Raw genomic sequence first — 25,970 nt, 5'->3', positions numbered from 1 at the left:
AAATCCTTTGTGATTATCCTCCATGTAAGATTTTATTTAATCTTAAGATATCCTAGAGAGCCTTACATCATACTGATATGCTAGTGGCACTTTGATTTAGTGAATTAATGAAAGTACAGTGCCACAGGAGCTGGTGATTAAGCTCCTGTGTATATTTCTTCTGATTTGTGTAATTACAATCTATTAAGTCAATCCTAGATTTTCCCTTAATTTCCATTAACTTTTTATGGTTTAAAGTAGTTTTTTTATTCTGTTTTACATGTGTGTCCCCCCTACTTAGATGCTCTTAGAGCTTGAATAATAGATAGAGGTCACGTTTGCAGTCATGTTGTAGGCCACACTTGTAAAAGTGGCGACCTTGCCAGGATCTTTCAAACCTGTTGCATGATGTTGCACAATGTTGTATGACATAGCAACATTCCCTTTAAATCTCATTAGAATAGCTAATCAGCTTTTGCTGACTAGGTCTAAGCATTTGCAATCATAAAGAACCTCCTAATCCCTTTAGTGAATTTACTTTTGCACCCGTGGACAGCAGTACACAGCGTAAGTGCTTTTATTGAATTTCCTTTGCATGATAGAATTTGTGTCTAAGTTGAATGCAGCATATTCAAGAGTGTAGGATAACGCTCCGTCACACATTCCTAATCCATTTAGTGAATTTACTTTGGCACCCATGGACAGCCATGCTCGGATGGGAAGCCGGATGCACTTTTGCCGAAAGGCAAGAAGTTGAACCCATGATGCTGAAAGGACACAAAGCCGAATAGACTCAAAGCCAAATGGACACTAAGCTGAACGGATATAAAACCGAATGGACAAAAAAAAAATGACCAATTCACCAATATGGCACTTGAGATTTAATGAGATAGTTAGTTCTTGATAAACTACCAATTCACCAGTTAGTTACTAAGCAATGTTACTAGGAGATGTTTTCATAGAGTCAAAAGTTTTCTCCACTTGATGTTATGCTCAAGTCTTCACTCTCTTTACAACTTCTTGCTCGCCGTACCATTCGTATAAATGTTTCTCTCCTAGGCAGAGAACCAGCAATGCTTAGAGGCAATTCTTCCATGGCATTGTTAATTACGCTGCTTGTCACCTCTCTGCTTTCTATTCAGCTCTAGTTTTCATAAGGTCCAAAGCTTTTAAAACACTATTTTGAGCACCAACCAGAGAATGTGAATGATATGAAGCACTGCCTTGTTCGGTAAAATTTATAATTCTGATTCTTACACTACACACTTATTGTTTCTCACACCTATAGTATGTAATTTCCTTAACTTTTTTTGATCAGCAACGTATGTGTGTCCATTAGGAAGGAGCTTTTTGTCACCACGCTCTTTGTTAATGAATTCCATGGTAAAATGCTTTTTGCATATATTTCAAAATTTTTTGTTTGAGAATCATCTCATAGTAACTAAATGGTGAACTGGTAGTTTATCAAGAACTAACTATCTCATTAAATCTTGAGTGCCAGATTGGCGAATTGGTTTTTTTTTTTTTTCTTTTGTTTTTGTCCGTTCGGTTTTATGTCCATTCAGCTTGGTGGCTGTTCAGCTTTGTGTCCATTCAGCTTCTCGTCCCTGTACCTTGGACAGCAGTCCACAGCATAAGTACTCTTACTGAATTTCCTTTGCATAATAGAATTTGTGTCACACTCTCAGCCATCCTGCCACTTCATAAACTTTGACAGATGTCATTCACCATGGTGTAAAACTTTCGCTATCACACATCACCCCCTAAAAGTCATTCAAAATAAAAGTAATTCCAAGATCATGTATTACTATTATATCCCACGTGGGAACTTTGAAACTTTAAAACTTTTACGAGAGCATTATATTATTCTTTATGTCACTTAATTTAGAACTGTGAATTTTATTCTTGGTGTACAAACCATACACTTTATAAACTGACCTGTAACACTAGACCTACTAATCGTAAAAGCCATTAACTAGGATTCTGTCTAATCTTTAAACTCAAAAAGAAAGTTACCCTTTATTTTATATAATTTGTATGCATACGCATTTGTCCTAACCATGTTACCACGGCCCCACTCTTGATCTGGTGATTGTCGAGAGCTAATTTACATTCCAATTCATCAGACTAGGTTCTCCAGAGTTTTTGCAAAACTTGAATTGATCAGTGAACTCATTTATCTCTGCACATTATTCGTCACAGGAAATACATTCCACGAACCCATTATCATTGCTAGCCTATGTTTAACATTTGTGCCATCCGTGCCAATTTAACTTTATCATTACTCATTCCGTAACCTTTGCACTGCCATTAGTACCAGCCCATGTGCATGTTGCCCTATGTTCCTTGAACACAACCTTACAAACTTGTGCAGTAGCCGGTTTCATCTGTGTGCAAGTTCATGATGTTCTTTTGAACAACCAAAAACCTATTTCCTCTGAACAAGAACCCATCATGAGTGAATAAAACCAAATCCTGTTCTTCGGAACACCCAAATCCTGTCCTTCTGAACCCTCAAATCCTGTTCTTTGGAACTACCTAGTCTCACACTTGATCTTACAGGACAAGTCTGCACATCAAGTGCCATCCATGCTCTTTTGAACATTCAGTTCCATTCCTCACGAACACTTTACGTCCTTAGGGACACACAAACCCGTTCTTCATGAGCTAGCCAACGTCCTACAGGACCCATACCAATTCCTGTTCCTTCCAAACAAAACCTCGCATTATCTGTGCCACGACTCTGTTCTTTTGAATGACCCTCTGTACTTGATGATGACCATTGTTTTGAGTAATGAAAACCTAGATCACCACAAAGTCAGCGTATTCTGCCAGACTTCCCCCAACAAACCATGCTCACTGAGTGCCATCTTCCCATCTGCTTAATTGCAACTGGGATCTAACCTTACCAAAACTTACCACAAGTGCCACCTTTGCTGGCACTCCCCAATACTTGGCCTATGGTGTCATCATCACAGCCATCACCAAACATCCAGCCCAGTGGCACAAGCATTCATGTGAACAAATCTCTGTCCCTTGGGACCAACCAATAGCTTTTTCATCCTCTTTCCTATACCCCGCCTTGGTGATTCCCTTAGTCTCACAAACTGAGGGCCCATCTTGGCCCTTCTTTCCTACTTTCTGCCTTGGTGGCTCCACAAACTCTCAACCTGTGGGTCTATCTTGGCTCTCACTTCAGAGTACCACATCTGATCTACAGAACAACCACCCTAATTAGAATCAGTGCCATTTGTCTGGTACTCACCATTCTTGCCACTCCCATGCAGCCACTGTACGGCTTAGTGCTTATTGGTGTACCCTTCCAACAACACCATGTCGACCTATGCTGAAGATTATCGAACCTTCCTAGTGCTTGGGCAAGAGAGGATTCTCAGAGGAGATACGCTGAATAACTGGGTCGACGCCCAGGTAGCTAAAGCTCAACAGAAGAGAGAAGTGGAGAAAAAAGACATGGAGGAGACGGAGGAGAAGCAATGCCAACATGAGCTAAGTTTTATGTAATGTATCCAGTTATATGGTACACACACACACACACACACACACACACACACACACATATATATATATATATATATATATATATATATATATATATATATATATATATAAATATATATATATATATATATATATATATATATATATATATATATATGTGTGTGTGTGTGTATGTATATATATATATATATATATAAATGTATATGTGTGTGTGTGCGTGTGTGTGTGTACAAGATTTCATTATATATAGTTATTACAAAACATTTACGCGAATTAAATGTTACTTCATCAAAGTGATGAAAAGAAATATGCGACAGGCTTATGCTACAAATTATTTCGTGAGTCCTAAAAGAAATTGCGAGTTACGTTCAGGAAAATCTATTCATCATGTACTGTATTTTAAACTCCCATGAAAGACAAGTAAAATAAGGGTGTAGGAAATAAAAATAATACTTGCAAAATTTGCGACTTCAAGGATATCCATTGATCGCATTCGGTCATGTTCCATGAAGCAAGACTTTAGAGTCCTTGGCAAATAACATCGTTGAGTTCGGTCATGTGAAGTTGTGAACCTTCGGACCTTCGACTGTAACATTGTTCTGTGCGGTAGACGTTTAACAGGAGTTTGCTAAGTAATCCTTTTTTCCTCAAAAGTGTCGTATTCAACTCCTCCTTAACTTATCGTAATGTAAATGGTCCTGTTGTGAAGTTTTTACGAAAAAACCGTTTGTCACGCGACTAGACTACAGTTGTCGCTTGAGATTTTCACCGATCATTGTCACTTCGTTGGTTAAGATATAATAAACGCCGGGCTTTTGCAAGGTAACACTGGAACTTGACTATATTATTGCTAATATACTATATTGATCTGGGGATTTTCGAATCTTGCTGCGTGTTTAGTCTAGTACAAATCTTTGGCAGTCATTTTAACTATTTCTGTGGACGTTTACCCATAATCTGAAGTGAGTAAAAGCCCAAAATTTACAAGATTTGGAGTAAGTTAGGCACAGCTCCAAAGCTTTGTCTTTTCCAGGATGTTTGATACGAGTTTGACTTTGAGTTCCTGATCTAACGGTAAAGCTTCACGCATGATAAGGCTGCTCTCTTTAGCAACAGGTATGTAGGAGGTTTTTTTTTCGTCGAGTTTAGTTCTAAGTCATTTTTTTCATAAATTTTCTTTTTTTAATTTGTCAAAAATTTATTTTTTATTTTTTTAAATTTAATTTTTAAACTTGTCATAAATTTACTTTTTGAATTTTTGTAAAAAAAAAGTACCTTTTCATTTTTTTATAAATTTACTTTTTTAATTTGTCATAAATTTACTTTTTTTAAATAAACTTTTGTATAATTTTTTTTAAATTTGTATTTGTGTTTTAAATTTGCATATCCTCCACCCCTTTTGACCAACTGGAAGGGTGGGGGAGCCGCCCATGTTCTGAATAGTAGGTCGTATGACCTACTATGCAGGTTCTTGGGTGGTTTTGAACAAGCCAACTAATCAAGCTCTTTCACTGAGGTGATAAGTATGGACTTAATTTATTGCTTAGTTTTCTCGTAAGTTCGGATGGGTACTGTATTAGGTGTTTAGGTGTGCCTGGCTACCTCCCACTCAGTTAAGTTTGCAGAAGCTGCCTAAGCTTTGAGGAAATTAAGAATGTTTATGCCATCAAATGGTAATATTCAGCATTAAAATAAATTTAATACATATACAGGCATGGCGTCTTGGTATTTTTAATTTAGAATTTTAGCTTCCTGAAAATGGATTAAGTTTGTGGTTAGATTGTCAGAAAAGTTTTGGTCAGTTCATAATGGTCTTGCCCGAATTTAAATTTTCAAGCGTAAATTTGGCGTTAGACTTAATAGAATTTTCAGATGACTCGAACTTGGTCCTTTCTCGCAACCGAAAATTTCTGGTTATAGGGATTATACTAAGCTCCCTAGATGCAAGGATCATTGATGATGATAGGGCGTGCTTGCCCAATAGCTAATCTCTTGAAAATCATCAAAACCATGCAGAATTTTCCCCAGACAGATAGTATGTCCAGAGTAATGTCTGGATTTCTGCTGTTAGCAGATGGAGTTAGTTTTATGAAGTTGGTCAGTAACTCAGCTAGGAATTTTCAGCTCCTGTTAACAGACAGCACGAAAACATTTGTTTGTTTAGTTGAAAGTGTGGAAATTTTAAGTCGTGGATATTTTTTGCATAGAATAATTGGAATATTAATTTACTTTGAGTGGGGTGTAGTCGAGTAAAGTTTATCATGTATGTTGGTTGATTCTAGGCGAATTCATTTACAACAATTTGCCTGCAACAATTCATCTACATCAGTTCATCTACAACAGTTTACCTACATTTACATTTCTACTACTCCTATTCATCTACTGATACAAATCATCAACAAACCAGTGTTCCTAGAAACTATATAATAAAAAAAAAATCTTAACGAGAGAGAGAGAGAGAGAGAGAGAGAGAGAGAGAGATTATTGGCATTTAAAAACCCATTGAAACAACCCATTGAAACTGAACTTCCATACTGTCTAAATTACCAGTATGGTAATTTAGACAGTATGGAAGTCCAGTATCGTTGTTACTTCAAAGTTTATCTTTACTGCATCAAGATTGTCTTTACTTTTATTGTTTTTTAAAACTCTAACCCTATACAATGGCCTCTCCTCAGTATATCGAATCGGAAAAAGGAAAGAAAAAGTTAGTTCATTGTGGATACACATTCTATAAAAACAGAGAAAATGGAGCCACAATATATTGGAAGTGCGAACAATATCACAAAATCAAGTGCCGTGCTCCTCTGACAACAGTGGACGATGAAGTTGTCAATGCTGTGCATGAACATAATCACACAATAGATGCCGCGGAGATTGAAGCAACAAAAACCGTTATAAGAATGAAGCTCAGATTGAACAGTATATCTCAGGGAGAGAACCCCACGCTCCAAGAAAGCGCTACCGTAGTACCTCGCAACGCATCAAAAGACTCGTGGAAAATTTTTTGTATCGATAATATCCAGGAATAAATTCGTGGAATCGCTCACAACCTTTCTTTTTAGATTTTCTATGGAATTTCTGTGAAATTGAACTTTAATTTTATTGAATAAATTCTTCTTTATTGAATTTTGATCCATTGCACTACGTGAATGTATTTTTATGGAACGAAAAATTTCAATTACTCCTTTGAAAAATCTAATTATCACTAGGAATCTTTGAACCAAATATTTAATATAGTAAATTAGTACCAGTTAGAAACTAGCAAAAACTTAACAAAACTTTGTGTGAATAAAGATTTGTTTAAAACTTATCACTAAACTTGATGGAAATGAAGGTATTTAATAGGAAAAACAAAAACTGGTTCACCAGAACTTAGCAGAACATGAAGAAGCGTAGCAAAACCTAAACGGTAATAAGAAATATAACCCAAATGAAAATTATTTTACTTAATAAATGAATCACATCTGTAGATCAACTGTGTTAGTTGAATTGTATTTGTAGACGAATTGTTATAGATGAATTTTAATTGTAGGTGAATTGTTGCAGACGAATTATTGTAGACGAATACACCGGACACCATGTTGGTTAGTTTTGATACTATGTTACTCATAGCATAAGCAGTGTATTTATGATGCTATCCGCTGACATTGAAGTTTGTATGTTACTCTATCAACACAGAAAATGAGTTAGTTACTCTAAGAATACAGGCAATGAGTTTGTTACTCTATGAAAACAGACAATGAGTTAGTTACCCTTAAGAGTACAGGCAATGAGTTTGTTACTCTATTAAATAGTCAACGAGTTAGTTACTCTGTGAATTCAGGCAATGAGTTCGTTACCCAATGAACATAGGCAATAAGTTTGTTACTCATGAACACAGGCAATATGTTTATTATTCTATGAGCACAGGCAATGAGTTTGTTACTCTATGAACGCAGACAATGAGTTTGTTCTATGAAGACAAGCAATGACTTTTATTCTTCAACACAGCCAATGAGTTTTACTCTATGAACACAGGCAAAGAGTTTTTGCCCTATGAACACAAGCGATGAGTTTTACTCTATGAGCACAGTGAGTGTTACTATATGTACACAAGCAACGAGTTTTACTCTATGTACACAAGCAACGAGTTTTACTCTATGTACACAAGCAGTGAGTGTGTTACTCATATACACAGGCAATAAGTTTGGTAGTCATACACAAGTAATGAGTTTGGAATTTATTCTTGAATACTGGCAATGAGTTTGTAATGTTACTCATGAACACTGGCAATAGTTTTGTGATGTTACCCACGAACAATGGCAATAGTTTTGTGGTGCCATCCATGAACGTGGGAAATGAATTTATTTTCCATGAACCCTGTCAAACGCGTTAGGCTATCTGTGAATACAGACAGTGACTAAATGGTACTAACGGCACAATGATTATGATGCTTTTCATGATCACAAGGCACCGAGACATTCATACTATCCTTGAATAGGGGCAGTGCTCTGTGGGGATGGTCATAACATTAGCGGGAACTGTGATGCTTCCTTGTACAGTGCGTTGTGGAACTGTTCATGAACACGGGCAGTGAGTTTGGGATGCTATCCGGGCATGAGTTGCCAATGGTATCCACCAACAAGGCTTTGAATATGTGAAATACGCATTAACACAGAAAATGAGGTTGTGAAGATATCATATGAGTTGGATCCAATTGTTGGTACCCAACAATTTAGCGAATACGATGCTGTAATGAACGTCAGTGTTCGCCAAGCTACCCATGGCAATCAGATGTTTGATCGTATTTGCTATATAGCGCCTGAAATGTTAATGCATTACCAATATACATTTTTAAATACAGTATACTAAGGTGGGAGCTGTTGAGTCTTTGTGATAATTAGTGACAAAACTGATCTGGGATGAAATCATTTCCTCCCTAACAAGAGCTCACATTACACAACTTCTTTGCTTCGTTTTAAAGTTCAGCGGTTTCTTTAACTTTTACCTGAATTCTTGAAAGATCAAAGGTATCTTTTTAAGAATACGTCTTTGGTCATAGTATGTGGGTTATCTTAATTTTGACTGCCGATTTTCAGAATAGTACATTTTCTAAGTATTAATATACAAATTTTGTTTGAGTGGGTTCTACGTATAGTGAAAATTTTTAACTTCAAATGGCGTCAGAAGCAGAGCAGTATTGTAAAATATAAATGTTCGTTATACAGTCTTAATGCATAATTATGGTATAATGTAAGAGATAATCTTACCTCAGATGGTTAAAAGTGTTCAGTGGGTAATAAACTTTTTTGGGCATTGGTTAGAGAAACGTAACTCATGCTTTTTAAAAGCTAATTATCCTTACAGTAAAAGACATCGTACCTATTTCAAGAAATATAGAGTCAACGGGTCTCTTTGACGGAGTTGCCGAGTAATTGCCGTAAGAACATTTTCTGCCGCCGTTGTTTTTCTGTTCAGGTCACAACTTGCAAGAGGAACCAGAATTCAAGAATGTGCAGACCCGGAGAGGACTTGCGAACTTTTCAGTGTTAGGCTGATATTTCCAGGGATCAAAGATGTCGACAAGATAGCTGTAGGCTTCTATACATTTAATTTTTTAATTTTCCGTACTGAGCTTTTCATTAAAATCCTGATAGGTTTTAAGTTAGGTTCCTCGGATATTCTGCATTCGTAAACCTACCATTTGCCTGTGTATTATAGTTTTTTTTTTTTATTAATAAATAACGGGCCTTTAGTTTTCAGCTCTTGACTACTTCCTCGGTATTTTTATAGGGGACAACAGAGTCTGCGGAATCTGGTTTATCATCCATATAATTACAGATGTCGAAGGTAAAAACTACTTAATTTAGGAATATACCAGACTGTTTGACAGTATTCACGTGTGAGTTAATACACATGTGAAAGGCCTGTACCAAATTTCAAACCTAAGCAAATGAATGTAAGCCACCCTTGTGGGATTGTTGAAAATTCCATTTGTTCAACACTTACTGTAGAAATGTGGTTTGGGTATTGCCTGTGACGATTCAAATGCCCTTAGCACATTTGTGAGACAACGAGCTGAAATCTGACTCCATACTAATGAATAAATGTGCAGTACCAAGAGCGCCGTTAAATGTATTGGGAGCAAAAAAAACTGTGTAAATTACGGAATTTTACCACTTTAGAACAACGTGTAATTAGAAGGTAAAACTAAATATCAAATTATTTGTTTCATGCCACTAGTACGAAGAAATTATTTCCATCCACTGGTATGGAAATTTGATAATGTGATGGTCAGCTACACTTCCATGGACAAAGGTCTTTAGCTATGTGGTTAAATTTAGGATTAACACAGGTGAAAAGAATCTAAAGTTATACTGTACATGATAAAGAAATTCTGAAATACTGAAGTTAAGGTACATGGTTTAATATAGGATTTAACGCAGGTGAAAAGAATTTAAGTTATAGATTATGAATAATTCTGAAATACAGAAGTTAAACTCTTGTTAAAGTATTGCGCGACGTTTTTAATGGTGGGGAGGGAGGGGGGAAGAGTGGAGGTCGTTTGGCGAACAAACCTGGTTGACCACATAAAGTTTGGAGATGCAAGGTTTCTTTTACCAAAAACATTTAATAATTTGTTTTAACGATTTCCGTTTAATAGGTCACATCGATTTTAAATAATCTCATAGGTCCCGGCGCCTTTCTTTTTGCTTAAATTTCATATTCTATTCAATCTAATACGTCCGTTCGTCCCCTTTCATTCCTTTTACTGTACCTACGTTCGCATTCTCTTATATCTTTCTTTCCACCCTCTGCTATCAATTGTTTCATAGTGCAACTGCAAAGTTTTTCTCCTGTTACGCCTTTCAAACTTTTCTACTCTCAATTTTCCCTTTCAGCGCTGAATGACCTCACAGGTCTTAGCGCTTGTCCTTAAAATGCTATATTCTATTCTGTTCTAGCCATGAAACCAATTTAGAAACTAATAATTCTCAGGACTGGTTGTTTAGGATAGTAACTATTACGGATACTATTGGCTTGGTGAGTTGTAAATTTGACACTGAATGGGAGACAAATGAGCAAAATGGTCGAACTTAGTAATCAAAGACGTTTGGAGGATTTTAACATGACTGCCGTTAGATGTGGAATGCTTCATGTGGATTTATCATATGAAAGGGTATTTGTGTTAATGGGTCTCTTTAGTTGCTATCGTTTCTGCTTATTACAGAAATGAAAGCTGTAAACGACTGAAGGAATTTGTAAATAAGTGAATGAAGTGAAATTCAGATGATAAAAAACTTATTGGTACATAAGCCCCATATTTTACAAATGAATTCTCAATACGGTTTTTAATAAAGTGGTTGCTCTAGAAGAGAATGGTTGTGGTAAAATTTTATTACCTTTTAAATACGTTTAGTTAATTATAAAGAAACGAATCTGAGAAACTGGTACCAGGCACGAACATTAAGCATCACAATGAAAGAAGTAACTCTAACATTATGGAGGTTACTTACCAGGATGATTGTCTTAGTTTATTTGGAAAAAGGTAAACACCACTAAGGGTTTCTTTACGAAGACGCATCTTGGGATGCTGCTAAGTCTGTTTTGACGCAAATCGTCCCGTCATTTACTACTGGTCTTGCTATCAAGGCCAATAGATTTGCTAAGCGAGCTTCATCGTAACTGAACGTTCTTTGAGGGGAAAAACCGGAGGGAAAAGAGATGAGGTATTGAAACTGGAGTGTAGAATTTAGGCCAAAAGCCAAGCGTTGGGACCTATGAGGTCATTCAGTGCTGAAAGGGAAATTAACAATAAGAAGGTTTGAAAAATGTAACATGAGGAAAACCTTGCAGCTGCACTTTCAAACAACTGTTAAAGAGGCTAGAAAGTCAGATGGAAGAAGGAGAATGTGAAGAGGGGCAGAGAAAAAGGAATGAAAGATTAATGTCTTAAGTAATACCTACAGTGCACCACGTGAGGTGCACTGACGGCACTACCCACCTACGGGAGAGTTGAGGAATTGCTTAAGCTAAGGATGGCAGACTCAATAAAGAATTGCTTATAGTGGGGCAGATAAAAGTAATTTTTTTAGAAGAATCGCGCAAATGATGATATAAGCATCAAACTTGGCACAATTGTTCTCCAAGGGATACTAATCCAATCTGCCCGATTGGCCAATTGAAAATCAAAATGGTGGCCATTTTTCAAGATGGCAGCAAAAATAACTCCATGTAAGTTGATGTTTTACTTAGAAATATTTGTAGTTGTCCGAATTGCAATCTAAGTGTGGATTCCTATGTTTTTAAAAGCCTGCTGATGTATATTTTCTAGTTTATAACATGGTTAGGCACTGTATTAAAGGAGTGATTGTCAGGCACTACCAAGGCACATTGGTGACATCACTGCTGTGAAACTCAGCATGGGATTCAGTGTCAGCTAAGTAGGAAATTTATGTTGGCATTATACTGCAACAACCTATTAGTATCCCAAATGATGCCTAATCAACCCCAAATCAGTTAGGCAGCTGCAAAATGGACAGGACGTGGAGCGTGGAGAGCTGAACCAAGGATAACAAATGTTTTAGTTATCTGGATGGTGTACAGATCGCACGGAACTTATGACAATGGATGAACGATCGGACTAGGTGTATGGCAGAGTGCAAGAACCTAGTTGTATCCCAAACAGTAAAGCACCTATTGTATATCGCAGGACATAAGAGGCCTATTATACTATTACATGTACAGGGTGGTAAAAGGATAAACCCTCGACCCTGAAAATGTCATCGTAATCATGGATGCGAAAAACTGTACGATCATGGAAAACAGACTGGACCAAGTGTTGCCTATGTCAGGAGGTTAAAAAGAAGATCTAAAATCTCCCAGGCTAATCCTGCCAGAAGAGGGGATGATGGATATACGAACCTGGCAAAGAATATTCCTCTGTTTCACTCACTCAATGTGTACCAATCAAGCTAGACCCTGCAAGACTTGACAAGGTTCTGGGATAGAGGAAATGTTGAGAAAAAAAAAAGGCACAATATCATGAAAAAAAAAGGCTTCTGTTCAACAACACAAAAAAAAAGCACAGGAACACTGGAAGGGTGCAAAAAAATTGCTTTCTCTGAACTAGTCACCTAAATCTGCTAGATGAAAAATGCCAATGAGAGGCCACCAATTTTCAAGCTTGCTGATTTGACCAACTTTACAACAAAAATGCTGGAACAGCTTGGTGTTGACTTCTGCCTGATGTTCAGTCCTAGGAATCAAAAATCAGCTGCTTTTGCACATTCCACAGCTGCAAGCTAGTCAAGGACGAGAAAAAATGTTGGCTGTAGAAACTGATGTAGGTTCAATCCTATCAGTTTTAGCATCCCAAAGCGATCCATCTAGCAAAAGCCGCTGGAATAATAAGACAAGACATGCTCTGTCAAGAAGTCAAATTTCAGCAGCTATTTTCATGACAAAGACTTAGAACAGACTGTGCCACCATCACTGCTTCAGTTTGTATGCATGATCAAACATGGTGCAGACATCAAGTCCCAACTCCATCATGGAGTGTCGAAAAAGACTTTGCTAAATCACAACTTCTACAGCATAACAACTTTGAAATACAAGGAAGGAACGGATGTCCACAATTGCATTTCAAGGGGCCAGGAGCCACATTTGCAGTCTGCATGGGCACTGTTTGTGTTTGCCAAGACTGGAAGAGACAAATAATTGAAATGCTCTATGAGAATGGACTCAGCATATCATATGACTGAGTGTCCTAGAAATCAGCACAGTTAGAGAAAGTTGTTGCACAGTATGTGGAAGATGGAGTAATCTGTCCCCAGTTTGAGATAAATTTGTTCATAACTGGAATCAGTTGACAACATAGATCATAAATGACTGCAACCACTAGCTGAAACATCTTTAGGAAAAGTGTGATCCATTTTCCAGCATCCATTATTTAATACAGGAAATGATGGTGATGAATTACTGAGCCACTTAAACTAGATATAAAAGAGTCAAAAAAGCCAATTGTCTAGTCAGAAAGTTCTAGAATTGATTCCAGAAGCATGCACACCAAGATTCGAATGCATGACATCACCAAAACCCCAATCCTCCTCCAGTCATTGCCAATCCTTACCAGCACCAGAAATCGAAATCAGGTCAATCTCAGCCAGCATCCAACATTGAGTGATCTTGAATCAGGTTATAAAAAGTGACATGCGGAAATGGATTTTTGTCCTCATGTGCGACAGATCAAGCGCAGCCACTGGTGTGGAAGAAACAAGACTAGATCTGTTGCTGCCCATAAATGAGGCCATACAACTCAATTCCACCAAACAGGCAGCCCTCGGAGTTAATGCAAAGCGTGCAGCCTAAGGCTGGGATCATCTGGGGCCAGGCAACCCACTGTAATCCACACATAGTGAGCAGTCCAGCTGAATGGGGGTGGACACAGAAAGGAGGAGAAGCATGACAGATACATTGGACAAACTACCACCGATTGCAGCAAGCTGTCAAGAATTGACAAAGTGCTTCTGTAAGAAGGTTTGCAAAGGAAGGTGCAAGTGCTCTCAGGCAAGGCTTCCCTGCACATCACTCTGCAGCTGCATATGTGAACTGTAGCAGATCAAGAAACAGCAGCAAGGTATGCATAACTTTGAAAATGTACTAGCTGGGACAAAACTTATGTAAAGAAAGACAAACATCTTGGTGGTCATCTTGAGAAATATGTCTCAGAGTGCTTTTAAACAGGAAAATATTGTTCAGCAGGCTTCAGAACATAGGAATCCACACTTAGACCATGCAAATCAGACAACTACAAATATTTCTAAGCAAAGTATCTACTTCAAGGGTGGTTATTTTTGGCAGCCATCTTGAAAATGGCCGCCATCTTGAATTTTCAATTGGCCAATCAGGCAGATTTGATTAGTATACCTTGGAGGACACTTGTGCCAAAGTTGATGCTTGTATCATCATTTGCATGATTTTTCTGTTATCTGCCCCACTTGCTTAGACCGAGGGGATAGACTAGAAGTTAGAGCGAGGAAGTGAGGCGCGAAAACAAATTGCTTAGGCCAAGGACTGACATCAACAAGTATAAACCCCTCGGCCTCCAGCTACAACCCCTTTCATTCCTCTCACTGTACCTCCGTTCATATTCTTTTTCTTCCACCATATTTTCCACCCTCTCCTAACAATTGCTTCATAGTGCAGCTGCGAGGCTTTCCTCCTGTTACACCTTCCAAACCTTCTTACTGACTGTCAATTTCCGTTTCACCGCTGAATGACCTCATAGGTGCCAACGCTTGTCCTTTGGCCTAAATTCTATTTTCCAATTCCAATTCAACAAGCATAAAGCTATAAATGAGTGAACAGAAATATACGTGACTGTGCATGACACATGGGAATGATGGTTTGTGCTTATAGTTTAGGGAATGAAAACCTTCTGGTAGGGAGCCGTGTGACCTCATGATATCTAGGCCCCGTGGTGGGTTAGTGCTGTCAGTGCACCTCACGTGGTGTACAGTAGGCATTATTTTAGGTTCTTTGCAGAGTCCCTTCGTCCCCTAGCTGCAACCTCTCTCGTTTCTATTATTGTACCTCCGTTCATATTCAGTTTGACTTTCCACTCTCTCTAAAAATGGTTTCCTAGCGCAACTGCGAGGTTTTCCTCCTGTTACACTTTTCAAACTACTTACTGACTGTCAGTCTCTCTTTCAGCGCTGAATGACCTCACAGGTCCCAAGGCTTGGCCTTTGACCTAAATTTTATCATCTTATCTTTGGCATTTAAGGCGGCATTTAAGGCCTTGTCCACACGATCGGTTATCGCCCGGCTGTGTTGGTCCTTCAACCGGCTCCATCCCCTTGGTATGATTGTTATGTCCACACTTGCTTGTAGGTGAATTGAATTGGTGTGCTGTTGGGCAGTAGCAAATGAGTGGCAGCCAGGCCCTTGCATGATATAAAATAAAAAACAGCCGCGTGCATGTTATTAATCGTTCATGTGCGAAACATCATGAAGTAGAGCGCATAAAATTTTAGACTATGTGAAAAAGTCGTTTAAAATAAGTATTGGGAAATCTTGTGAATAAATACTATATATATATATATATATATATATATATATATATATATATATATATATATATATATATATATATATATATATATATATATATATATATATATATATATATATATATATATATATATATATATATATATATATATATATATATATATATATATATATATATTATATATATATATATATATATATATATATATATATATATATATATATATATATATATATATATATATATATATATATATATATATATATATATATATATATATATATATATATATATATATATACATATATATATATATATATATATATATATATATATATATATATATATATATGTGAGTGTGTGTTTGTGTGTATGTGCATATAGTCAGGTTTCACAACACCGGGCACTACCGCTGAGTTTGCTCAACTACCGGTGTTGCTCGACGCCACAAGAGACAGATATGGAGGTCAGGGGATACAAAGGAAGGGAAGGGCGTAGGGCTTCACTCCGCAACCTGTTGAACTATGGTGAAAGCTAAGAGTAGAAGCAGGAGTCTTTTCTCAATCAGCATAGAAAGTGAGTGCCGTATAATACGCATATTGAATAGGCTTCGGTTGGATGAACCACCGCTGATGATGTGAAAATTATGAAAGAGTGCCTGATTCCAATGCCACCCAACACTGGCCCGGCCCAGGTTTTTGTTGAATATTACTCTAGTCTCTGCAACAGCAACACCAACAATTGGGATGAGTTCACCCGTATTTTTTTCGATGACAAAGAATGCAAGGAAAGAAGAAACAAAAATAAAACAAAAAAATGTTACCCACAAAGAAGTGTTGCGTTATATGATCGCGCGCTTCTGAGTGGATACATTTGCTATATATTTTCAAATTGTATTGCTTGAAGAAGTGCCAGTGTCTATCTCTTCAGGTATTGGTTAGCGTTGTGCGTATTATAATGATACTCACTTCTATACCGATTGAGAAAATACTCCTGCTTCTACTTTTTGCTTTCATCATGATTTATCTGTTTGTGGAGTAAAGCCCCATTACTCTTCCCCCTTCCTTTGTATCCCCTGTTCTTCATTGGCGGGGTGGGCTTTAGCCCCTTTGTGATTTCATCACCTGTTGGGCTGTAATTTCAGTTCTTTTGAAGGCAACCCACCTCTGCCATTTATTTCTGGTGACAGAAATATGACTTTTCTCGTCATAATTCATATTCAGTTCAGATTCCAACAATAAGCTGTATGTCCGTTGCTATATTTTCATATATAGAACCAGGTGGTTCTTAGTTGATAAATAAATCTAAACCTCAGGCCAGCCCAGATTTAACAAGAGCTGTTAATCAGCTCAGTGGTCTGGTTAAACTAAGATATACTTCGATCCCTTGACCTGCAGATCTATTTCTTGTGGCTGGGCTTTGCCACCCCTTTAGTGATTTCATCACTTTCTTGCCGTCATTTCATTTAAGTCCTATTTTGCAATGGCAACGCCCTGGATCTAGAAAATGTGGTAACAAAGGACTGAGGGTTAGCTTATAATTCCAAAAACAAGTCACCAATTTCAATGGGAATACGAAATATTGAACTACTGGCTTCGCCCACTGGTGATTACTTGTCTGTTAGTTCAGCAACGAACTTTTATCAATAAAAATTTCTTAAATATATCAGAAAAACTATGTTTAATTTTTAAATATGTTCTTCATTATTTAATCACGGTGATGTGATTAAAAATACTCAATTTAAATATCCGGTTCTTATATTTAAAGCTTTAAAGAGGTGGGGTAAATCCAAATACAAACAAGTAATTTAGGTTTAAGATATAGTTTACCTCTTGCTGGCCGCGTGGACTTAAACCGTATGTAGTCCTGAGTTCTTGTTTATGGTTCAGCCCACGAGACTCGAACTTATTATCAACTAAAATTCCCCTTTCGGTAACATATATATGAAAACATATTATTTCCGAGGTAGATAATTGGTTATTAAAGGATTTATAAATTACTGATTATATATATGTATATATATTCTGCATGTATATGTAAATATATATATATATATATATATATATATATATATATATATATATATATATATATATATATATATATATATATATATATATATGTATATATGTATATATATGTGTGTGTGTGTGTGTGTATAAACATTCTAACTATTGAGGCTCTTTATTTAAGGCAGGTCAACCATCTCGAAAATCAAAATCGCATAAGTAAATTCAACGTGTGTGATAATTTTTAATTAAGATAATTGACAGTAAGTCAGCCAGCTTCTCCTAACACCACTTGCTATTCACACACATTAAGAAAACGGCATCTCTTCTAATGTTGTGAGCAGTCTGTACCCGAGTATCAGGAAATTTGAATTTAGTGGCTAGTTTGAATGGCATACAGTAACTTTAAAATTTCATTATTTAAAAAAAGAAAAAATAAACGAAAACACACTTCCAGAATACGAGTTTTCAGAAACACTAAGTATCAAGGCTGTATCTTTTACCGTTATTGCTCCACAGATATGTTAGGTCCCTCACCCACCCACCACCTACCACGTCCCCTGAACGCCAAAATCGATATCTGGATCTCCGGAACGGCTGAACGGATTTCGATGAAATTTGGCACGATTAGAAACCAAAGTTTCATCCCGATCGATTGAATATTTCCAGGGTTATAAAATAAAGGGCCAAAGTCGGGGTTTTTGTATACTCCGGGTGGATGGGCTTTACTAACCGCCAACTACCGTGGCGGTTAATACATTTCACTATGGTTTTCAAGGGCAGCTCAATATTTTGCACTCACACTGCTATCGGTTTTACTTTTCCTCTTCACTAATCTTACTATGACCCATTTTACAGTATTTACAAGAAAGAACCTTCAGGAATCGACTTATTCCTTTCTTCTATCATCCACACTAATATGTATTGCTCCATCTTCTGGTTGTCATTTACTCTTATAACCTTACTCTCCATTTTCATCTTTGGCAAGCACTATCTTGATCATCCACTAATTCCTGCACTTTTACGTCACTAATTTAGCTGTCGTTGATTTGCAAACTTCTGTATATACTATTATTTCTTTGACAAATAAAGATATTAAACGGCCTTGGAGACATAACACATCTAGGTAAACCCACTTTTACAGCAAACAAGACACTCTTGCATCTACATATTCTAAGGCTTACTTTACTTCTAGCATAACAAATTTTAATTGCTTTCAGCAACTTACCTTCTATCCCAAGCATTTTCAGCCCTCTTCCTATTGATTCTGTTAGGAAGTTATTTTAGGTCTACTACTATTCCATAACAGCCACTCTGTTATCTGTTAGTTTATCGTCAGATTCCCTCGTTATACCTTCTCTTGTTATGCCCCTATAGCTCTTATAGCCTCCTCTGTCACCTTTACTTTTTTACAGAGGAACAGTGCATTCAAACTGTAAATATTTTCATAATTAACCTGTTTCCCCTTTGGTAGGTTGGAACTAGGTGGGTAATTTCTTCTGATTTTCTCAGTAAGTTTTATCATATGTGTTGTTGCTAGCCACGCTCCCTCTTCTTGACCCCAACATATGCTGGTACTACCTATCTGGATACTGTGAGCCAAAGTTTGGGAGCTAAGTCATAGCTAGAAATATCTAGGCTGAGCACTGTACTTTCAGCCATAGCGCCCAGTGACCCCTCCTTAGCGCACAGGGAGCGTAGTAAGGCCGTATTTCAGTGGAATCCATCAAGACTTAGACTTAAGAGGGTAGGAACTTGGACCTAGAGGAGTAAAGTCCTTGGTGGCCATCCAGTCACCTATATATATATATATATATATATATATATATATATATATTATATATATTGTATATATATATATATATATACATATATATATATATATATATATATATATGTATATATATATATTATATATATATATATATATATATATATATATATATATATATATATATATATATATATATATGTGTGTGTGTGTGTGTGTATATATATATATATATATATATATATATATATATATATATATATATATATATATATATATATATATATTACAAGTCACAAACACATATATATATATATATATATATATATATATATATATATATATATATATATATATATATATATATATATATATATATCACTTCACAAAAGGAAAATTAAAAACTGGGTGAAAGTTCTAAGTTTTTAATTTTCCCCATGGTCAAGTGTGACATAAAACACATGTGAGTGCGATTATAATTACAGGTATGTGTTCATTTCCAATATATATAATATAATATATATATATATATATATATATATATATATATATATATATATATATATATATATATATATATATTATAATATATATATTTAGGCATTTCCTTCTCTGCCCATGTTCACTGGTAAAATATGGACAAATGATGTGTTACAGGAGTATACATATACAAAACATTATGTAGGTGTTGACATTTTCTGGAACACCTGTTTGAGAAGAGGCCTGAGGATTAAATTGTCGACATCCGATTTCCAATGTCCCCCTGACAGGTTCATATTGTTGGTTTGATTGATGATAGCAGATTCCAGCATCTTCCTTTTGTACGGACAGCTACTTTTGAAAACCAGCTCTGCCACCCTCCAGTTTATGATATGGCCTTTATCCCTAATATGTAGGAAAATCCCCGAACTCTCTGAAGCATATCGCACTGATCTTTTGTGCTCTGTTAATCTTTTAACCTGTTAACCTGTCTCCCCACCCCCTAAATCTCATTACAATTGCTGCATGGTGTCTTGTAAACTTCGGCTTCTTCCCCTATTTTATTTAAGTATACGTTAATGAGCAAGCTCCCGATGGATTTGTGATAATGGAAAATAAAAGAATGATTAGGTCTGAGGTGTTCTGTAGCCTTTTGGGCGTTTTCGTCATACGGAAGCTTTATTTTGTCATTAAAATCTACTTGTCTGTTGTCAGTGGGACCTCTGTAGTATATTATATTCATTTTATTAATAGCCTTCTCGATAATGCATTAGGTGTTGGCGGATCATATTATTGAATTCTTTATCTGAGCACCCCTTTGAATATATTCCAAGCCCCGGAGGAATAGGTTTCAGTTGAACATGATCTTTACAGAGACATCGTGGTAGCTTAGGAGATGAATATAAGATACAGCGAAAGTGGGTTTCCTATATACTGTGAAAGCATGTCTGTTCTGCTCTCTTACGAGTAGTACATTTAAGAACGGCAATATTCTGTCCTTTTCCCATTCTATTTCAAATTTTTATGATCAGGGCTAGTGATTTAAACTATTAACAAAATTTATTGAAATCTCCGCAGCTATTGTCTCAGAGAGTAAAAATATCATCGACGCATCTTTATGTCACGACCATAAGGGTCAGAAAATTGTATAACCTGAATGAAATTCACTATTTATCGCGTTTGTAACAACGGCGCCAATGGCATTTGAATTATTATTATTTTCAAAAATAATGAACAGAAATTCATAAAGAAGAGAAAGGAAACACTGCGAAAACCTGATTAACCAACAAACACATAAATTTCTAATGATCAGGAGACAAACGAATATATATATACATAAGTAAACATCTGCTAAGAATTATGTCAGGAAATTGAAAATTCAGAAGAAAAGTGATTTAGAAATTATTAGTCTTTAAAACCTGACGGCCACCATGAGCGTCCGCTGCAAGTTTTCGTGGAGTGGCGTTTGAGGCAAACGTAAGAAGGCATATAATAATAATGACGATAAAAAATTATATACAAATTACTGGCCATTTATTGTCATATATCAGTCAGACGTTGAAGTTTATTGCAGGCCTCTTGCCGAATTTAATAATTAACGTAATACACTCTTGAAAAAACTTAGAAGGAATTACTCCTTAGGATTACTCCTTAGATTAAGGCCAGACCATTATACTCCGTCTTCATACGCGCACACACATCTATACACAAACACACACACACACACACCCGAGCGCACGCGAACATCCACGCTGGTACCCATTAGGTGGACCCTGACCGACGCATATTTACCCGAGATGTAACCGAGTACCGAGACCTTTCCCTGAAAAAAGCGGGACGCCATACAATTTTCTTGAAAATAATCTCGATATTTTTCCCACACCTAAATTACCTGAAAAAGCTAAGTAATCCTAACCTAACCCAATCTAACCTAACACCTAACCTAAGGGCATGGCAAAAAAAAAACAGGAGCTGGTGCAATACTAGCATACATCTCAGGAATTTGCGAACGGTGCACTGTTGACTAGTCAAAAGCTTTTTCCGGCCTCAGTTCCATTTTTACCTCTATTGTGCAAACACATCCTTCCAGCTTGGTTTTGAGAATTAGTGGCAATGAATTTTCCCGGAAAATGCTTTATAATGGTAATGATAATTATAGTATCTCACACTGTGATATCGTGGCACCTCAGCAGACTTTGGAAACTGATACCTCGGGCACAGTCACTAAGAATGTTGCTTGAATTATTGCAATAAAAGGTAGTCTACTGACGATAATCGAAATCATAATTATCATTGTCGGGGAAAAGAACCACTCTCGAATATTAACTGCTGGTAAGCAGACTTACTGATAAATGATAATGTGTGAGGAATAGATTTATAAAAACAATTATTTATAATATATTTGTAACGGTAAGGCTGACAGCACTGAAATCAGTCCCAAACGTAAGTTCCGCATTACTTAAATAAGTAAGTAACTTGCAACTCACAAGCACTTATTAGACCGGCTGGAATGTGGTTTGCAGCCATATTTACATATTAGACTTGCAAGTAACTCAACCCCAGTTTGTTTATTGCTCAGACTGGCTATAAACTTACCTGCGAACTTAAGTTATTAACTTATTATAGACTTACATTGCTATTAATGCCATATAAATGAATAAGTAATATGATCTTATAATGCAAAATTGATGCTTTGTTTATTATAAATATCATATACAAGTGGAAATCAGTCAATTAGAAGTGTTTTCTATATAGTTTGAGTGTGCTAACCTTTACAAATTAACCAGTAAATAAGAAATGTTTGATAAATATCTTATCATTACGGTGCATTCGTTTCATACTACTCATTATTTTATTACTTAGAATGTTAGCAATTTATGATTGTATTATACTATTTAACTTTGCTTTGAATTAGATACTGACATATGAATTACATCGTCCCTGGTTACGTTTTATCCAGATCAACTTCCACCTAAATAATGCAATTGCCCTGTTAATTTGCGGGACGAATAGTTTGATGGTTCAGTTGTATATTATACAAATGGGAAGAGACAGTCTCGTGATTCATATACAGATTCTAAAAACAAATCGGCGGAGAAAAAGATTCATAGTGACCTTATTTTGATAAAACTTACCCACGACCACCATAATACTTTGGTTGTCGTAAGTCCGAAAGTGAGGCGAATCCGCTGACACCTCGCATTTGTATATCCCTGTAGAGTTGAAGGTCAGCTCCTTCAGCAGAACTCGGCGCTCGTTCGAACGGTGAAGCTGCAAGAGAAAGGGGAGACTGCTGGACTATTCGTCATTCAGAAACATAAAACGTATCGTTGTAGTGATGAACCTTCTTCACCCACCCCTCATTTAATTGAGACAGACATGTCAGGCAGGTTGTATTTCAATCGTCGTTACAGGAAGTGTTAAGAGAGAAGTAGGAAAGTTAAACAGAGAAATGTAAGACAATACAAATAAGAGAAAAAGATAAAAGCAGTGATGGAGGGAACTTGAGTTATAAAGAAAGTTTTGTGTTACTCATAAACAGGCATGTGCTTAAGAAGAGAGGCACAGCATTATTTACCAGAATGGGAAATGCGTATGATAAACTTTTGTCTCGTTTAACAAGTTGGACTGATAAGTAGAGAACAGTGTCATTATAAATGGAAAACGGTTCTTGATCAAGTGTTTGATATGAAGCACTTGTGCGATAAGTGGGTGAGTAAACTGAAAGGTTCTATGTACCATACAAGACTAGAGAAACCTTATGATAGAATTGGTAGAGAAAAGAAATGGAGGTGCTGATTGGTATATGGTGCAACAGGTTTGGAGCAATTCAGATTTTTCATGATAAAAATAAACTTATTTGAAGATGTACCATGGAGAGCTACTGACTGCTACGGTGTAAGAGGTGATATCCGATAAATGTGTAATATGTCAATTGGTGAATAATATTTTCATAAATGGAGTACTGAGAAAGTCAAATGTCTGTGTACGTTTGTGGGATAAATGAGAGTCATAAATGGAGACATATAGACCACGCAGTAATGACTGGAGATTATAAACAGAAAGTTGCAAAGATTGCGAAAAAATTTTAAATTGCTCATTAGGAAAGAAAATTGTAACTGAATAAATATTGTTTTGAGGACATTTGGAGGCCAGGAAATTCCAGTAGTAAATGTTAGATGGTAGAATAAAGGAAGAGTTTGATTCATATCGGTATCTAAAAGGGAATGTAATGGATAATGGCGTGATGATAGAAGAGATGAGTCACTGAATGGATGAATTTTTAAAGGAGGAAAGCTCTCCTTGCAAGGTTTCAAAAAGAAAAAAAGAACCGTGAAACTAAAAGTTAAATGAATTTTTAAAATATGATTGTCTCATTTATTGGTTTCATCACTGTTTTCTGTAATGGTTATTGACCGAATCTGCTCTTTTCCTCTTGATGCATTCATTCATTCAGTCATGTAGCCTTTTCTGTAAGAACACGCGAAGACTCAGTTAGCATAGTCAGATAAAAAAGAATATTTACAAGTTTTAATGAATTCACTGTAGCATTCAAGCATAGGTTTGGTGCACGCAGGAGTGCGGAATCAGATTTCGTCATCCCTTACCATACGGTCAAGGAAAGAGGGCGATAGTTATGGCTAAGGACACAGATGTTATCACGTGTTTGGCATAGATGACAAATTTAGTGTGGCTACGGAATGCTACTTTATCCACTACTTCAGTGTACATAACAGAAAACAGAGCACCGATGGGCGAACCCATACCTACAGTATATCATCCATCTGTTAGTTGATTTTGTAATTATGGGGACCCATTGCTGCTTTGTCAGCTTTGTGTGCTGTCGTTTGCAACGGGTCAGTTAATTCAGTCGTAGATCTTGCGTTACAGTACTTAAGAACATTGGGATCTGGGGTTTTACTCAAAACTAAGGAATCTTAAACGTGGTGAGCTGATCTGGAAAATGATTAAGCTTGATGGCTCACCTACACTTTGCCTTTATTTATTTATTTATTTATAAGTCACGCCACATTCTCTGAAGTTAAATTTCTCATTATGCAGGACAGATTTCTTTTTCAGTCAATAAATCCTCTTTTCACGTGAAGTTGAATGAGATTCATAACATAATGCCTTTATCAAAACCAGTTATTAGAAGACGACAAGGGTACTTGTACTGTAATACCTCAGAGAAAGAGAGCATTATATGAAGTTGGTAAATCAGAAACCAGTATAGAACCAAGTACAGAATGCCATGGTTTCAATTTAGTAGATAGCCGGTGTGTATATACCGGTCTGCCAGTTACTATGGTAGTAGCAAAACTTACAAATTAAAACCAAAAGGCATAAAATTCACATTTTGGCAAGAAATAATCATCAACAACAACTTTTGCTTTCTGAGCTAATGATAAAGAAAAATTTGATTTTTTTTCAATCGGTTGGAATATTTTGATAAAGCAACATAACTGTAAATAGATATAACTGCCTTCAGAGGCAGAGACAATGATTCGATTGTGAACTTCCCTATCAGATGTGGTCTTGGGACGGTAGAACAAAGGGTGACTGGAAACCGAGCTAAGTAACAGAAGATGGTTGAAAGGTGATCATCAAAAGAAACTTCAATAGAGGAAGTAAGAAGGTTACTGAAAAACAAACTAGAGTAGAAGAGAATCAAAGGGAGAAAGGAAAAATTCCACGTTAACAAGGGAGGCAAACATCACTGAATTTTCCCTGTTCTTTGATGCCCACTCACGAAGCAAGGGCCACATTATTTTCTTTGTTATTATAAATGGAAATTGCGGTTCCCTCACATTCTACATGCTTCTGATAGATGTGATACAGTGGCTACGTTTTTCCTCTTGGCAGCAAAATAATGAATATTGAATGTTTGAAAGTAATATTGGATTTTTGTAAATGGTACCTTTCTTAAAATAACCTTAATAAAGGACAAAATATACGAAGAATCAATTTCATAACTAAAACAAATCACTTAGTCTAGAAGGCACAGTTCTTGGAATGAAACTACCTAGTACTGCAAATAGCCCATAATCTAGGTATCCTAGAACTAGGTTGGGTGCGAATTGTGAAATTACCCACCAGCCCAGACTTTCCTCTGACCAGCTATTTACCGTATCCTAGCCTAATCACAGCCCTGTTT

General features: G+C 36.5%; 1 protein-coding gene across 2 annotated transcripts in view; it reads right to left on the bottom strand.

Moving 5' to 3' along the window:
* The window catches only part of LOC136830270 (uncharacterized), a 537,978-nt gene that overhangs the window by 63,411 nt on the left and 448,597 nt on the right, over window positions 1–25,970 (bottom strand). For both annotated transcript variants that reach the window (XM_067089651.1, XM_067089653.1), the window contains exon 5: window positions 22,951–23,086. In XM_067089651.1, coding sequence (XP_066945752.1) covers window positions 22,951–23,086 — 136 coding nt within the window. The remainder of the gene's footprint in view (window positions 1–22,950; window positions 23,087–25,970) is intronic.

Source organism: Macrobrachium rosenbergii, chromosome 46 (genome assembly GCF_040412425.1).
Source record: "Macrobrachium rosenbergii isolate ZJJX-2024 chromosome 46, ASM4041242v1, whole genome shotgun sequence".
Lineage (NCBI taxonomy): Eukaryota > Metazoa > Arthropoda > Malacostraca > Decapoda > Palaemonidae > Macrobrachium > Macrobrachium rosenbergii.
This window is presented reverse-complemented; position numbering and strand designations above follow the sequence as displayed.